The sequence below is a fragment of the Ictidomys tridecemlineatus genome, chromosome 2 (assembly GCF_052094955.1).
Source record: "Ictidomys tridecemlineatus isolate mIctTri1 chromosome 2, mIctTri1.hap1, whole genome shotgun sequence".
NCBI lineage: Eukaryota > Metazoa > Chordata > Mammalia > Rodentia > Sciuridae > Ictidomys > Ictidomys tridecemlineatus.
Genome location: NC_135478.1, coordinates 216857797 through 216875110, shown reverse-complemented (window position 1 = coordinate 216875110; position 17314 = coordinate 216857797). Strand labels below are relative to the sequence as shown.

The 17314-nt window shown below is 49.4% G+C and overlaps 1 protein-coding gene across 4 annotated transcripts in view; it reads left to right on the top strand.

Moving 5' to 3' along the window:
• Hipk2 (homeodomain interacting protein kinase 2) overlaps positions 1-11876 on the top strand; it is a 189385-nt gene extending 177509 nt beyond the window's left edge. For all 4 annotated transcript variants that reach the window (XM_078040630.1, XM_078040628.1, XM_078040629.1 and 1 more), the window contains exon 15: positions 488-11876. In XM_078040630.1, the coding sequence (XP_077896756.1) occupies positions 488-955 (468 nt within the window). In that variant the 3' untranslated portion in view covers positions 956-11876. The remainder of the gene's footprint in view (positions 1-487) is intronic.
• Positions 11877-17314: the final 5438 nt, after the last annotated feature.

Sequence of the window (17314 nt, the reverse complement as noted above, 5' to 3'; positions counted from 1 at the left end):
TTGGGCCTGTGGTTCCCCTAGTGGTGGCAGGAAGTTTCCTGAGTGACCTCAGCGGCTTCTCCTTACTGCAGGGAAGGAAACCTCACACCTATTCCACAGAACAAGGAAAAGAATGGCCTAGGATCTCACGTGTCACGGCGGCTTAGGTTCTCGAGGGGAAAGAGGGCTATTTGGTTGGACTGATAGAATTTCAAACAGAGTTGTCTTAAGAGTCTGAGATTTCACAGTGGGTAAGAAAGTAGTCCCCCTCAAAACAGGGTCTATTGACACCTCACATCCCACTGCCTTTGTCCTGGCTTGCTCTGTGTCATCCCAGCCTGCGCACAGCAGGCCAGATGTCCCTTTCTCAGTCCAAACTTATTTTCACTGTCACCACACAAAGGGAAGCATCTGTTGTCCCTCCTGCCGCCCCTTGTCCTCACCCCCCTCCTCCCCACTGGCCTCCCCCTCCTCCCCTGACACAGCCCCTCTCGCTGCTTCTTCTCAGGCCCAGCAGCACATGGCCGCAGACCGCACCGGGAGCCATCGACGGCAGCAGGCCTACATCGCTCCCACCATGGCTCAGGCTCCGTACACCTTCCCACACAACAGCCCCAGCCACGGCACTGTCCACCCGCACCTGGCTGCCGCTGCCGCCGCCCACCTCCCCACCCAGCCTCACCTCTACACCTACACAGCGCCTGCAGCCCTGGGCTCCACTGGCACCGTGGCCCACCTGGTGGCCTCCCAAGGCTCGGCTCGCCACACCGTGCAGCACACTGCCTACCCGGCCAGCATCGTCCACCAGGTCCCCGTGAGCATGGGCCCCCGGGTCCTGCCCTCGCCCACCATCCACCCAAGTCAGTATCCAGCCCAGTTTGCCCACCAGACCTACATCAGCGCCTCGCCAGCCTCCACCGTCTACACTGGATACCCACTGAGCCCTGCCAAGGTCAACCAGTACCCTTACATATAACCACGGGCCTGGGGAGGGGAGGGAGGGAGGCTGCTCCTGGGACCCTGGGGAGCCGGCTTTTTATACTGAGGTGCCGCACACAAACAATGCAAAAGGGGCAGGGGAGGGGGGCAGGGGACAGGGACGGGACACCAATGAAACTTGAACTAGGAAGTGGGAGGACTTAGAGCAGAGAAGAGAACATTTTAAAAGGAAGGGATTAAGGAGAGGGAAATCTATGCTTTTTATTTTAAAAAAAGAAAAAGAAAAAAAAAGAAAACATCAGTAACAAAAAAAATTTAAAAAAAAATTTAAAAAAAACAGCTCACAAACCCATTCTGCACCAAACTGGAAAGGAGAAGAAGAGAGCCACGAGAAGATTCCAGAAGCGAGGGGCCCCAGTTTTTGAAGAACTTTATCTATGAACTTTTCAAAAGATTATTTTCATATGGCAGCGAATAACATTGAAGAATTTGCTGTCAGGGACACCTGATATGGAAATCCAATAGATTTTTAATTAATTAAACATAAGAATTAGGGATTTTTCCAGAATGCTAAAGGGTCAACACCTCTCCATAGTCAGGCCATGGCCTGAGAGGCTGATTTGGGGGTTGGGGGGCTGGCGAAGCCCAGCCCTGGCTTGTTTATCAGAAATGATGGGCTCGGCCAGGCTGACCAGAAACTCCCTGGGAGGGGGCGGGTTTTCTCTTCTGAGCACTCTGGATAAATCCCTAAGCAATGTTATTCCTCAGATGTCATTAACGATGTGTGTTACAAACTTGAGATTTTTTTTCCTTTCTGAAGATCTATTTTCCTTTGAGTCCACCCCATCACGTAGCGCAGGCTGGCGCCGTCGAGGTACCCTGGTGGAATGTAGCCCTGCGCCCTTGCTGTGTACCTTGTATTCAACTCCAGCGATACCAATAGACTATTCCTGTGTAATTGCACAAAACAAAGTGATATAACTTAGGCGTGTAACCAATGCAGTGGTCCCGGTGAGCGAGCGTGTGTGGCCAGCGCGTGGGTATGAGCGCGGAGGCCACCCTCCCTGTGTCCCTCGGCACCGCGTCACAGCCCTCGCAGTCTTGCTTTTGCATCATTCCCTCCTAGTGCCTTACGGAACGACAGACAGACTCGGTGTAGGGAGGCTCCCGCTGGCACCCAGGAAGCCAGCCGGGCTGATCCAGGCCACCTCAGCTCTTCTGTTGCGCTGTTGGAACATTCACTCGAGTCTTTCCTTTTTGGTTCTTTTGTTGTTGTTTTTCCCCATGCCCATTGTCCTTCTTGGGCTGTTTGCTGGCAGGGCTTCAAGGAGAATCCATGGACTTGAGAGTGACGGGGCTCTGTGGTGGGAGGGCACATCTGATGACCCGAATGCTTTGTGTTGAGTTTTACTTTGGGAGCAGACACCCAGAGACTCCCCACCCTTCACCTTCACCCTGCCCAGTTCTGCCCATCAGACCAGCTCTGGCACTGATACCAGGGATTTTAGGAATGTCCGCTTTGCAGAGCAGCAGCCTCCAGGCCCACCACCACCTTCCTACGACCGTCTGCAGGGACTCAAGGAGGCTACACACACCCCAGCTGCACCCCGGTCCCTCCATCCCACAGGAAGCCTGGCATTCGCCACCCCGCCCCACGCTTCCCTCTCCGCCAGCTCCCTGGGCGCTGTTTTGCTCTGCCCATTTGGCCAGATCCCCAGCTCTATAGACAACCACCAACCCGTTTGTTGTTGAATTCTTTCCTTGGATTACCCAGGTCTGCTCAAGACATGATTTTGGTCTTGGCATTTGAGGAGTCTGGTGGGCAGAGGTTGGAGGGATGCTGATGAGGGTGACCAGGGGTCCTATGCTGCACTTGAGAAAACACTCTCACAGATGATTAAGTCTCCAAAGAAATCTGGCCTGCACCCTCTGTGTACATTGGCTCCATCCTGGAAGTTTTCTCAGGCTTTGGATACGGCAGGTAGGGATGGGAAGGGAGTCCTCTCTGCTCTTAGGGAGCAACTCAAGCAGGCAGACACTCAGAAGCCCTCTGGTCAAGAACGGGGCTTGATGGGTGGCTCCGATTGTTTGATCCTGATGCAGAGTCCTTACCTGACACCTCAGCCAAGTTCCAGGTGCAAAGAGATCTTCTGGGTCAGAGCCTCGGCCTTCTCCTTGCCTTTGCTGCCTCACTCTGCAGGCCCTAGCGATCTACTGTGAAAGGGGTTTTCGTAGTGATATCCGCCCTCACTCAGTAATGAAGTCGGTACTTAGCTCTTAGCTGTGAAGGAACTCCGGAAACTTCCCCTCCCCGAACATAAATTCTTACCAAGAAATAGGTTCCCGGACTGGAGAGGATGAAGTGCCGGCCTTGGGCCCGAAGGAAGGACACAGCACCTGTGCAAGGCCAGGCACACTCAGTGGTGCCACAAGGACCCGCCTGAGGCAGGGCTGCAGTGGATCTGCAGGAGATGCTCCCTGGGGCCCAGATCAGTGTGGCCTCAGCTGGAGGTGGGGAGGCTCCTGTCCTGAGACAGCAGGAAGAGGCCAGCTGGGAGCGCGAGGGCGCAGGCCTTCAGAGGACGCCGGAGCTGGAGCCGCGCCACCCTGGAAAACCTTTCTGTTTGGACTTTCAGCAGCCAAATGGCCACACAGTCTCACCAGATCCTCTCCTACAGTTACAAGGCGTCTAGTCTTGGCTGAAAATGAGCCTCAGTCTGCCTGTCTGAGCAGCGCTCTGGACTCCCCGCACAGTGCAGTTCCAGCCCTTTCTAGATCTCATCTTTTAGGGGAAAGACGACTTCCAGTGTTCTTTCCATTTCCTTTTGTCTGCTTAAATTGAAGCTTCTCACTCTTTCACCTGATGTTTTCTTTCCTTTTCTCCTTCCAGATCAGGAATGAAAGTTTCATGCTGCTCATGAAGTCGATATTGTTGTGCTGATTATTTTTGTTATTGCCATTGTAATTATGTTCATTATCATCGTATTGCTGTTTTAGTCAGGGTTTTAAATGCACATTTATTCCAAGTTTCTTTGTGTTTTCTCTTTAATATTTAAATTTACTATATCTGTGAGTATAGGAGAAGACTGGAGGGACATACAGATGTCCGGTTTTGTCAGACAAAAAAAAAAAAGAAAAGCCCTGGGAATTAGGAAGATTGTTTCTTTCATTTCTTCCACAAAGAGCCACTGAGGAAGACCTACCACAGAGCAAAGTGGGAAGAGTCAAGGCCTTTTCCTCTGCAAAACCCAGCTGAGGCCCTGGACAGCATGATCGCCATTGGTGTATTTTTCTAATTTCCAGTAGCCTGGGAGGCCACCTGAGGAGGCAGCTTCTGGGCTCAGGGACGCCGGGTGCACTGACCCTGGAACCCTTAGCTTCTCCCCCCACTTTCTATGCTCTCCTGTTCATCCCCAATGTGCTAACTACACTCTTAGCCTGCCTCATATCTGTTATTTAAGCAAAAAAGCTCCTCTTCCCAGAGCTCACCCAGCCCCTTTCCAAAACATTCACCCTACCCATCAGCCCCCCCAAAGCGTGGCTTGCATCCTTCAGTGCAGAGGCAGTTCCCCCTCCCCCCCCCAGCCTCTGTCTTACTTTCCCTCAATTACCACCTCCCCCACTTCTTCGGTCTGCCCCTTCCGCCTGGATACATCCTCCCAGCACACAGTTCTCTCAAGCCAAATAAAGGTGGCAGAATGAGGAAGAAGCCAGAGAACCCCGAGTGAAGCCACCCAGACATTGCCACGTGTCCCCCACAATATTCTTTACAAGTGGGGGAGCACGGCAGGACCTCGCAGCCTTTCCTGGGCTCTTCCTGTGCCCTCAGTGTCCTGGGCTGTGAGTGATGGGTGCCCACACACTGCCCACCAAGCCCAGGAACTGCTAAAGCTAAAGTGGCCAGTTTCCCTGAAGGGAAGTAAGCTGTTGGGCAGTGGACAGCCCCTCTGGCACTCAGCAGGTATTCATGTCCACCTAGTCCTCACCCAGCATCCTTTGTCTCAAGCACAAAGCTGTTGCACTGGAAGCCACACAAGGAGACCCCAGCGTGACCATTAGCTTCCGTGCCCAAACCCCCCACCCCTGGTACTCCAGCACTAAGCCCCCTTGGCAGAGAGTCTCATAAAAGGGTGCCATCCCTGGGACCAAGCTTTCAAGTGGGGAGATGTTCTTGTCCTCAGGTAGACCACAAATCCCCTATGGCCTCACCAAGCCTTGGATTGGCTCCATCCTTCCTCAGTGAAGAAACTCAGCTCAGAGTGAAGGGAGGATCGAGAAGGACAGGTCACAGAGAAGCGTTTCATTGGAACCTCATGAACCTCAGGTCAGTGTGCTCCCCCAGGGTTCTCACCCATCCAGGCGGTGGCACCCATGTCCCTGTGCTTAGTGCCTCTGGTGATATTTGGGATGTTCCCAAGAGAAAGGGTGAGCAGGCCAATGGTGTGCAAGTCCAGTGGATGTCAGTTTGGACTGCGAGGCGGAGCAGGTGGTCAGGGTGACTCAGAGGAAGCAGGGTGAAGCGCGGTGCCATTGTCTCCTGGACGGTGGCATTTCTCGCCCTCCTGGTAGCTGATTGTTGTGGGCTTGGAAGCCAGCTGGGCTTTGTCCTCTTCAGCTGGGGGACTCACACCTGCCCAGACGCCATGGTTCCAGATGGAAGGTCAGGGAGGGGAGATCAGCACAAGTGACAGAATGACTTCCCTGGACTAGATCCTGGGAGTTGCAGACACTCCCAAGCTTCGAACAAGCTTGTGGTGGAGGGTTTGGGTCGTGTGCGTGCGTGCATGTGAGTGAGCGGAGCAGACATTATTGGAAACTGGAGCGAGGAGATGAGGAGGCTTAAGGAAGTATTACTGAAGGTTCATGGTCGGGAGAACACGTGGGTCCCCGCCCCTCCCCAGCTCTCCCGCCAGCTTCTCATTGACTGAGGGCAGGGTGGCACGCGTAGGGCATTTGCTCCTGCTGGCCTGCCAAGCAGCTGAAGGACAGAAAACGGAAAGAAGAAAATAGCTCAGTGTCCTCAACCAGCAGAGAGAACTCAACCGAGAGGCGAGGGTTCCTTCCGCAGGCCCAGCCTGGCAGGAGCCGCTCTTTCAACACATTCCAGTCCAGGGACTTGCAGGCTCCCTTCCCCCTTTGTGTCTTTTCTTTCTGATATTTTACAGATCCCCAAAGGGGAAGCCTCAAAATTGAGCAGGCCAAATTGTCCTTACCAAATTGGAAAGGAAGGTGAAGCCGTCCTTTCCACTGCCAAAGAACCCTTCTCAAAGGCACCTCCAGAGATGGACACAGTGGCGTTCCTCTCTTTCCTTTCTGGGCAATAATGCCATCAGTAGTGAAGCACTTCTGTTCGTAAACTGTTTTTCTCTTTATCCTGACTTCTTTGTTTTAATTGCATTTATTTCAAAACTGCACTCATCTTTGAAAAACAGGAGTAGAGTAGTGACCCTCCACATTGCTGCTACTGGGAAACCGGAGCTCTTGCATCGACCTGGGCACCGAGCACCGAGCTGCTGGGCAGTTCTGCGGCCTCGAGGCTTAGGGCGTGCTGGACTCCACTGGGCTGGGCCGCTCCTTCCCACTCCCCTGCCTCAGGACTCACTCCTTATCTCAACAGACAGTCAAATCTCAGCAGGTCACTAGAGAAGAGAAGATGGCTCAGTGGAATTTATATGCAAAAGAAATTGCTTCAAGGCTTTTGGCCCTGCTGCTCAGTGTAATGACCCAATCAAGTAGAGGTTTCTGGTGTTAGGGCAGCTTTCAGAAGTTCAAGAGAGAGAGCTAGCTCCATGCTGGTCTTCCCTTCAGAGTTTACAAGAGACGTGGCCCCTGCCGCAGACCCCAGCACAGAGGGGGCTTCCTGATGCCTTTACGAGTTCCTCCTCTCAGACCCACAGCCTCAGTGTCCAGACTAGCAATATCCCTCACAGGAGGACTGGCGAGCATCAGGTTGTGGAGCCATCACAGCCATCCCCTTGAGAAAAGGGTAGTTTCCCCCTCCCCGCCCACTGACAGATGAGGAAGCTGACACTCTGAGAAAGTGGCACGTGTTAAAGAAAGAAAGCAATGGTGGTCCAGAATCCCCAAGTTTCTAGTCTATTAATTGTTAGTGGGCTCTTCGAGATGTGATTTTGTTTCATCTTTTTCATGAACAGCAATTGTATGGCCTCATATTTCTGATGTACCTTTTAATGATATGCCCATTTCCTTCGTGCCAAACACTGTGCTAGGAATTGCCCGATGGTCTTATTTCATTTCACACTAACCCTACGAGATTGGCAATATCCGTCCCTTTACAGAGGACGTGTTGGGCTTGCAGAACTCTTAACCTTCCTGGGACCACCCAGCTGGTGAGAGGGAAGCCAGGGTCTGCCTGGTTCCAGAACTGAGCTCTGCCACCAGACCCAGCTGTCTCCTATGTGTATGTTGCAAAGAGAGTCCTTGAGGAAATGTCACCCTGTGCCCTGCCTGCTCTGTGGAGCTGAGCAGGTGAAAAGAGGGCGTCCTGAACTGGATGCAGGCAGAGGGGCAGAATAACTTTGACTTTTTAGAAAAATCTCTGGGGAGTTTCTTTTGATTCCTAGAATTCCTTTTAGATTTCTTTCCAGTGTACCAACTAGCTTTAGTAATGCTGCTAACTCTTATGAGAGTGAAGGGGGAAAAAAAGTGTTCTTTTCTTCTTTAAAAAAAAATAATTTTTCTTGCTTATAGTTAATTCTAGAAAGGCAATACTAAAGGTATATATTTTTTTCAAAATGCTATTTTTTACTGCACTTAATAAATATCATGACAGCTCTGATCTCTGTGACAGATCCACTCTTCAGCTCTGGGCAGAACCAGATGCAGGGTTCACACCAAATTTGTAAATACCATGTGTGGGTCTGGTATCCAGGAACGTTTTTCTTTCTGTAAAAAAAGAAAAAAGAAAAAAAAAAGGAAGAAAGACAAGATGACTTCTAGAAAGAGGAACAAATTTTCTTCCAAGAGAGACACCCCTCTCAAAGAAATAGAAAACAACAGTGTGTAAACTGAGAAAAGTGAGACAACTTTCAGGAATTAAAGAAGCATCTCTGGCCCCAGTGTGAGATTGACAGTAATACAGATCCATTTCCACTTTGGTTGAAAGGTGGAAAGAATTCGATATGATTTGGGACTAGATTTTTAATTTTCCAACAAACCGTCATCACATGCTATGAAGTGTCTGCTCAGCTGTTTGGGGGTGGGTTTCTCATTTCTCGTTTCCTTTAGAAACTTCTTGGTTGACTGGCTCCAGGCTTGTTTGCCTAAATTCTTAGGTAGTTTACACAAGTTCTAGAATCTTTTTAGAACTTTAACTCCATTGGAAACAAACCCAACTGGTCAGAATGGGAATTCCTGGTTGTGTCAACAGGTATTCTGGAATTCTGACAGAACACCTAAAGATTCTTTTAGAAGATTCTAGATACATTATCTTACACAAACTGTGACCTAACGGCAATAATTACCTCAAACGTGGGCATTCATCCTGGGTTTAGCCTTTTTTGAAATCATGTAGCCAGCTTGATCTTGGGATTTAAAAAGCTATGAATTCTGTGTGGGCTGAAAATAATGATTAGCACACACCCTGGTCATCGTTGCTTAAGTGAATTCTGAAAATAGTTACAACAAGAATGAAACCAAGGAAGAGATCATTCTTTGTGTTATAATCAAATATGATGTTCAAACGCACATGGAGCATGTATGTTTTTAGCTACTGTAAAATGCTGTTAGCTTTCTGGGATATCAAGAGAATCTCATTTATATGAGTAAACTGAATAATTGACTGTGGATACTTAAGCATATCTCTGGCTACATTTTATAGTTAAAGTGTTTTATAGTTTACATTTAAACTGGTACTTTTTAAAGACAATTTCTGTTTCTAACTGACTTCTTCAAACCCCCGCGATGGTTTGCCTCCTTGGGTTGGAGGCCATGTCTCCAAAGGCAGGTGTTTTGCCCGTTCTGTTCTGTCCCCCAGTACGTGCGTTTTCCTCCATATTGTTGGTTTCCAAGTGAACTTGAGAGAATGTGAAAGGAAGTCCAGCTGGAGTGGGAGGGGCGTGTCCTGACCTGGGCAGATGCAGTCTCTCGCCTTGTTGGGCCAGCATTTGTCTTCAAGGCCTTGTCCTTGACACCTTGGAGGAGGCAGTGAGAACTGATTCCTGGTTCCTTGATTTTTGTCTTGACTGAATATTTAACTTATTATAGATCCACTCACTTCCACTCACTAGGCAGTAGAAGACACTGGGATTTAGGTGGCCCTGAGGGTACCACTATTCACTCTGGGGCCCTGCTGGTATCCCTGTCAGTGTTTTGCAAGGGAGAACCATGTGTCCCTGTGGCCCTGTTCTCTGGCTGGGACTTCCATACAACTGCTGTCTTTTACTCATTTTCTCTTTTAAAACAAAATCCCTGTAAAAAGAACAGGTGTACATGTTGCCTAATGTCAAGCTGAGATGTGAAGCTGGGCCTGGTGGGAGGGACTTGGGGTTCCACTCAGAGACTGCACGCACTGCTCAGCCGAAGGAGCTGGGATCGAGGGGCAGCCCAGGGCCTTCCCCTGACACCCAGTCTGTAGGGAGGGGATGTGGAAGGTCATGAGAGAGGCTTCGGACACAGGAGCAGGCCCCACAGTCAGGCAGGAGCAGCCTGGGGAGCTGCCAGTTCTGCTGAGAGCCTAGTTTGGTTTTCATTGTGCCACCACCAAACTGTGGAGGACCCATTGTGACCCTTCCTCCAGCAGCAGAGACCTTGAAAACTGCAGAGTACCTGGGACCAGGGAACTCTTTTCCAGGTGAGCCTCGCTGACAGGCTGTGTTCCTTGTGGCTTTGTTAGATCGTCAGTGGAGGATGTTCTCATCTCACTCCTCTCAGCCGTCCTCCCACGGTCCTGTGGGTGCATGTTCCTTTGCACTAACTGGCCACATGAATTTTGTGTTATTGTCTTTGGGGCTTACCCTCATTTTTTAAAACTAGAGATATAGAAATTCACTTTTCCTTTTTTTATTTTTTTAATTTGAAAAGTGCATTGTATCTGAAAAAGGGCTCAGCCATTGCTCTCTCTAGTTTCCTTTCACCCAGTTTCCAAACAAACCTCTCCTGGCGCCTCCCTCCCCCTGCTTCCTTGTTTTGGGTCACTGTCCCTTGTGGCCACCTCTGCCTCTGCCCTGCTGTCACTACAACCCTGTGCCCCGCCACCCAGGACTCCAGAAGTCAAGAGTCAGCAAGAAGGGCCCACTTGGCCTCAAGAGCGGTCCTGCCTCCCTCCGCTGCTTGCCGCTGAGGGCAGAGGACTTACTCTTGCTGTTTCGGGAGGCAGGCTCAGGTTAGAAGGAAGAACTTGGGACGTGGAAAGGGATTAGACTGTGCCATCTTCTGTAGTTTTGGACCATAAAGCATCCCCCCCACCGACCCCACCCTTCAAAGCAGATGTCCCCATTTGCTCTGCCTTCAGATCTGTGGGCTTCCCACCCTCCACAGTCCCTCACTTCGGTGTCACTACTCTTAAAAGCTTTCTTTCTCCCATGGGTCTCCCAGGGCACAGTCCTCTCTGGGACCCACAGCATCTCTTCACCTCTGCGTGTGCATTTTTTTAACCAAATGAAGTGGACAAGAAAGGCATCCCTGGGGCAGCAGAACTAGTTGAGTAGGAGCCCTGTGTAGATAGAGACGTTGATCTGTATGTTTGTGTATATATATCAAACCAAACTCCTGACAGGGAAAGTACAGCTTTACAGAAGAGGAGAGAGGGGCTTGAGAGGTTGGATGGGGCAGCCATGGAGTGTCCAAGGAGCGCACAGTGTCCCTGCTCCTGCACGGCCCTATTCTCCACCTCGCCACAGTGGGGCCAGGGACCCCAAGGGTGCTGGTGCTCTCTCAGGGTCCCCAGCATCAAGGGCATAAACGGGTGAGGGGGCATCAGATCAGAAGGACTGGAATTTTCCATCCCGTTTTGCTTTGACCACATGTATTGAGCTGCAGCCTGATATTATATCATGTTTCCAAAAACGGTATCCATTAAGATGGAAGAGAAGAGATCCCTAGAAATGTTTACCTTTCCACCGCCCATGACTTCAGGACACTGGATAGAAAGACACACTCCCCAGATAACAGGGAAGAGGAGACCTGGCGACACGCAGTCCCCAGTCCAAGGAACGTGGCTCCCTCCCCAAGGTCATCTCACCTAGACCATTCTCTACCAGGTCATCTCAGCTCAATCTCAATAACCCCATAAACCCTGGTCCGTTGTGTTCCTTCACTGTACGGTTTCTGTAATAAAAAGTGTTAATCCACGTTAATCTGTGTGAAAATTATTGCGTGCAACGGTATTTTCTCGTGTACCTCTTTTCCTCTGTGAATTGTCCCTCTTTTCTTTTTTATTTATAAACGTCTACTTTTTTTTTTTTAAAGACAACCCAATGTGTTGTAGACCTATATGTAACCTATTCCTTAGTCTCATATTATAGGTATGTTATAAGAATGGATATTTTACTTGGCTTTAGAATGTTTTACAAGAAAACTAATTCTTAACTGATCGAGTCCTTGCTACTAAAATGCTTGTGTTTTTCATCATGATGTCGTGTGCTTCTAAATTAATAATCATTTTCGTTGTAGAAAAATGGAGTGAATTTATATTAGTCTTGGAAACTAATAATAGCATTGTAAATTTATGAGATGATTTTAACAGAAAAAAATTATAGAAGAATATAGTTATTTTAATTGTAATATTACTAACTGTAGGGTGAGAAGGGGGGGTCCCGTTGTGGTGAACTATGTTATAGCTTGTTACTCACAGTTTCTTTTTTGATCATTTTTTCGGTCTCTGAAGTGAAACGAGTTATTAATTAAAATTTGTAAACTCACATATGCATATTGTATATGTGTAGAAATGTAATCACACTTTGTCTTGGAATTACATTAAACTGTTTGGAATCACTGTACGCTCGCCTGGCGCGCTTATTTATCCACACCAGCTACAGTCCAAAAAAGTTGTTGCAAGTAACATCTTTCTGAAGTTATTTAGCCCTTTAGAAATTATTAAATACCTCTGAAAATGTCCAGAGCCCACCACTGCCTCCCAACTTTACAGAGATGACAGTGTGACTGGAGAGAGGGGCCTCCAGGTCATTGTCCTACCAAGGCCTGTGTGGCAGAGTGAGAGTGGCTTAGCTCCCCATTGCCTCCTGGGTGCCGTCCAGCCCCATCTGCGCCCATGCTCCATCCCCGAGGCCCAGGGCTGTCCTGCTCAGCTTGCCGGCTTTCTCCCAGATCTGGGAGCTGCATCCCCGCCCCGCCTTCTCCACACTGGGCCTCGGTGTCAGTAGCCTGAGCAGGGCCCTGCAGTCCCCAGTGGAGCTGAGTGCCCCACAGCCCCTCCAGGCCTACCCCTACTGCTGCAGCTCAGGAGGCCAAGGAGGCCCAGGAGGTCAGCCTCCTAACCACGGCTCCATCCTCCTGGTGATCTTTTTTCAGTTTTAATTTTGACATAATGCACCTAACATAAAATTTATCATTTTGGCCATTTTTACGTGTACAGTTAGTGGCATTGACTACATTCCCACTGTTGTCCCATTGTGGCCACTATCCAACCCCAGAACTTGATCTCATCATCCCAAATAGAGGCTCTGTACCCATTAAACGTAAGTCCCCAGCCCCTCCCCCAACCCTGGCACCACCCTTCTACCCTGAGTCCCAGTAAGTTTGCCTATTCCAGATGTTCCATATACGTGGGATCCTGTGATCTTTGTCCTTTCGAGTCTTGTTTATGTAACTCAGCACAATGGTGTTAAGGTTCATTCCTGTTACAGCGTGTATCGGAATTTCCTTCCTTTTTTAAGACCTCAAATAATAATGATCCTTCATTGTGTGAACGACTACATTTTGCTTGTCAGTCTGCTGATAAGCACTTGGTTTGCTTTCAAACCAAGTAAATGATGCGGCCCTTGGTGGACAAGCACTTTCACATTTCTGCTTTTTGCTTTTGGATGCACACACAGAATGCAGTCACTAGGTCACATGGTGATCCTGAGTGAACCTCTGGAGTAACCGTCACACTGTTCTCGACCGTGGCTGTGCTTTCTCACACTTCCACCAGCCACACGCAGGGTTCCAGTTTCTCACTCCGCCCCAACTCTGGTCCTGGCTTCCATTTCCAGGGAAATTGCACCTTTAGGCTCCTTTGCTTAACTCCTTAGTCCCCAACTCTGCCCATCCTCCCACCGGGACCCTCTTGCTTCAGCCCCGCTCACCTCCGTGGATCCACTCAGCCATCTACCTTCCCTGCTCCCGAGAGCTGCTGAACGGACACTAGCCTGCACACCTGTGGCCTGCAGCCTCCCAGGCCTTCCATGCCATCAGCTCCTTGGCTACCCAGAAGCCAGCATCTCCAGGACCTCTGCTGGCTCTGCCACACCTGCTCCCCTCCAGGGTAAGCCGGAGCACGCCCAGCCCTCCTGCCCCTGGTGGATGGGCAGCCTCCGCATCTTTCCCCTTGAGTTTCTGGGGCAGAAGGACCCTGGGTTCCACTGCATCTTTCGCTCACTCCCCAGATCTCATTCTCCTTCAAGCATCCCCTCCCTCTCCTGGAGCTCCACGTGTCTCCGTAATGTCCTCGAGAAGCAGCCCAAGTCGTCTCAGGGAAGCTTGCACTAGAGCGCTCGGCGGCAGCAGTGCTGCTCCTCTGGATTCCCCAACCCTGTGCGTAGTTGATATTTTCTGTCCCCACAAAACCACAAGAGCCTTGCAGGTCAGGGTTTGTCTTTCATCACGGTTTCCAGGCACCTGTTACAATGCCAAGCACAGAGTGGGTGGCCAATAGAATTTGGATGAATGAGCAAACTGCGCAGCCTGCCCTCATTCCCCACCGGCCCACCTTTCCACTCTGAAATTTCAGTGTCTCCCAGGATCCCAGCAAGGCCACCCAACCCAACCCGAAGTATGACCAATACGGATTAATTCAAATTATGTAAAAACTCACAGGAAGATCTCAACAGAACTTCAGAACTCTTCTACCAAACATTTTAATTAAATGCATAGCTGGGGATCCTGTCTATGGGAGCGGGGAGGGAAACCAACCCTGTAGGCCAGAAGGGATGAGAACATGTCAAAGGGTCAGTTATAGCGGTGAATAAGCAGCTCGCCACCAGTGTCCCTGGGAGGTGATTTAGATCCAAAGTGAAAAGACAGCTTACTGCTTCAAGTATTTTCCTCAAACCTGCTCAATATCGGGGTAATAAAAATGGTGAGGGGCTCACTTGGACCATGATGAGCAGGAAGCAGAACTTCAATTTCCATAACAGGCTCATTTCCCAGTTGAGCCCAGGAGACCCAGAGAAAGGCCAGCTCTACCACTGAGCCACAACCCAGCCCTCATGCCATTTCTTAAATGCCTTCACATGAATTCTTCTATTGATGGCATACAGTCCCTTCTATCAAGACCCTTCACATCTGACCCCACTTCTAACACAATGCTAGACTATGGTGCCCTTGTAAAGAAACCACTTCATTTACTTCCACGTGTTCTAATGTTCCGTTTCAGCGCTGTCCTAAGCTCTTGCTGTGGCCCTCAGGCTCTATCCATGGGCAGACTAGTCCACAGACTAGGGCTGCTTGTAAGAGAACTGATCAACCACTGACAGAGAGAAGGTCACAACAGATGGGAAACAGTGCATGGATTGTCACGAGTGAGGTATGAAAGAAGATGACCTGGGTGGCCTGGTGATTCAGAACACAGCTTTGGGGTCAGCTGTATTTGAATTCATTTCCTGGCTCTGTTGCTTATTAATGGGAAATTGCTAACCCTCCCAGACCTCAGCTATCTTACCTATAAAATGGGAATAATAGGGCATGTAGTGAGACTGGCTAAATATTTCCCAAACTCAAACCTGTCACCTCTCCTTCCTTTGCACACAGATATATATATATATATATATATATATATATATATCCTAGCTTTCTTTGCAAATAAATATGGCAGGGCCGGCCCCTAAAAAACTCACGAACAATTATCCTTACTCTCTTCCCTCAATTTTTGGTCAGATGTGGAAGATCTAGGAAAGAATTCTGAGACCCCCCCAAAGAATGGTTGGGCCATGGGACAGAAGAAGCCTAGGTCCCCAAATGACTTTATGCCCCACAAAAACCACAGTGCACAAAACCAGAAAGAGTAAGAATATAACCTTTTTATTATGTTTAAGCTGCTGAATTTTTAGGCTTGTTTATTATGGCAATTAGACTACCCTAATATGGAAATTGCTTCCCGAAAGTGAAGTACTTCTATAGCAAACGTCTAAAATAAACTACATGGCATAGCTTAGCAGTTGAACAGAAAATTATTTAGAAAGAAACTGGTTTCAGGGGCTGGGAAGATGATGGCCCATGTCAGGCTTTGGTGAAACCTGGGATAAACATGGAAAAGCTAGAAAGCAGACCCTGTCACTCTGAGAAGCTGTTAGGGAAAGAATGCAGCCTTGGGCTGGGGATGTGGCTCAAGCGGTAGCGCGCTCGCCTGGCATGCGTGCAGCCCGGGGTTCGATCCTCAGCACTACATACCAACAAAGATGTTGAGTCCACCGAAAACTAAAAAGTAAATATTAAAAATTCTCTCTCTCTCTCTCTCTCTCTCTCTCTCTCTCTCTCTCTCAAAAAAATGGGTGGGCGATGCCACTCCTGCAGCAGGACCTCACAAGAAAGAGGTGAACTTCAGAAAGAATGAGTCCTTTGTGGTCAGAATAAAAGAAAATGGAATTCAAAATGTAGGAGGCTGAAAAGGCAAAGTACAACCAGTTTAAAATAAAACTGACCAAGTGGCTTAAGCAAGAAAACTCAGTTGAACAAATTAGTTTGGCCGTAGCAGAGATGAGACTGGGGACGTGGCTGCCTTCACACAGTCTCTGAGACCTTCAAGACAATTGCCATCAGCTGAGAGGAAGACCCAAGGTCAGGAAAAATAGCAATTAGGCAACCTTGAGAATTTGGTCTAGAAAATAACTTTAGAGTGCAAGTGGATCTGAACCATTTTACACTTTTGAGGAAATTGTATTGCCATAGTATTGTGTTGCAAATTGCAACTTGTATTGCAAACTAGTACCATAATTATATTTGTAATAATTATACAAACTAGTATAACAATCCTCTTCTGTTCCAAAAGCCATCACACAAATCTCAGACAGGTAGTAGTCTATAACAACACGACTGACAAAAGGCAGCCACCACTGGCCAAGAGGCTAAAAGAACAGGGAAGAACTTCTCTGAGGGTGGCCGAAGCCAGAGGGTATAGTAAAAGGAGGAGCCATGGAATTCCTCCCCCAACCAAGAGAGGTGAGCACAGACTCTCAGGAAGTTTCTCCACCCACCTCTCCATGTCAGGGGACTTCCTTCACTCCAGCCCCGGGGAGGACTCCAGGATCGCTATAAGGCAGTGGCTTCTAAACGGGAGTCACTTTTGCAATTGTCCTGCCCTGGTCTGGGGATAGAGGTGGGAAGGTAGACAGGAAATTTGTTTTAAACGTTCAAAAGAGAGTTTAGAAGGTTTCTGATTCTGGCGACGGCTATTGCTAGAGAAGGTGTCCCCAGGAAGCTGGAGCTGGGCGTGGCAGAGAACCGGAGTCATTCTTCACATCCCCAACTCCTGTCAGTGTCCTTTCCCAGGCGGCCCCTGCTCAGTCCCCTCCCCCTCCTCCCCCTCAGAGCTGCCCATGGGCAGGGAGCATGCCTGCTACACCTTAGCTTCCCACGGACCCTGTGGGGATGGGGTTGGGTTCAAGTCCTGGCTGCAGCCCCTAAACCCTCTGGTCTTTTCCTCAGGGGTTAGAATAGCTGCTGACGCTGACCTGGAGGGTTCTGAAGACGACTCAGACTGTCTGGCCCACAGGACAGCACCAACAATGCCCATGAGTCCTTCAAAGTCCTCCCAAATCATGTCTGAGGAGCTCCTGGTGCATGACCGGCTCCTCGGAGGCCCTGTCTACTCCAGGGGTTACACCAAGCGCTGGCTGAGATTTGGGTTTGAACTTGCCTGGGGAGCACTGTCCCCGGCTCTGGGAAGATCAGCTGAGGGCATGAGAAGCAAGGCTGAGGAGGGACAGTCCCATGGGCACTTCTAAAAAGAGACACAAGCTCTGGGGTCTGCTCTCAGTGCTGCCCCCTCTGGTTGCCAAGAGCACAGCACAGGAATCTTGAGCCGTGAAGGTGGGTTGGTGGCCTGGCTGGTCTCTAGCCATTGAAAGGATTCCCAACCTTTCTGGAGTTGGCTGTGCTTTGTTTTTATCTTGCATTTCCTTCCTCAGCGGAGGAGATAAGGAAGGTCTTAAAACACTGGCGACCCTGGGCCAGGGTACCTGATTTGCAAACTGACTTAGGATGGTTGTGTGGTCCCTGG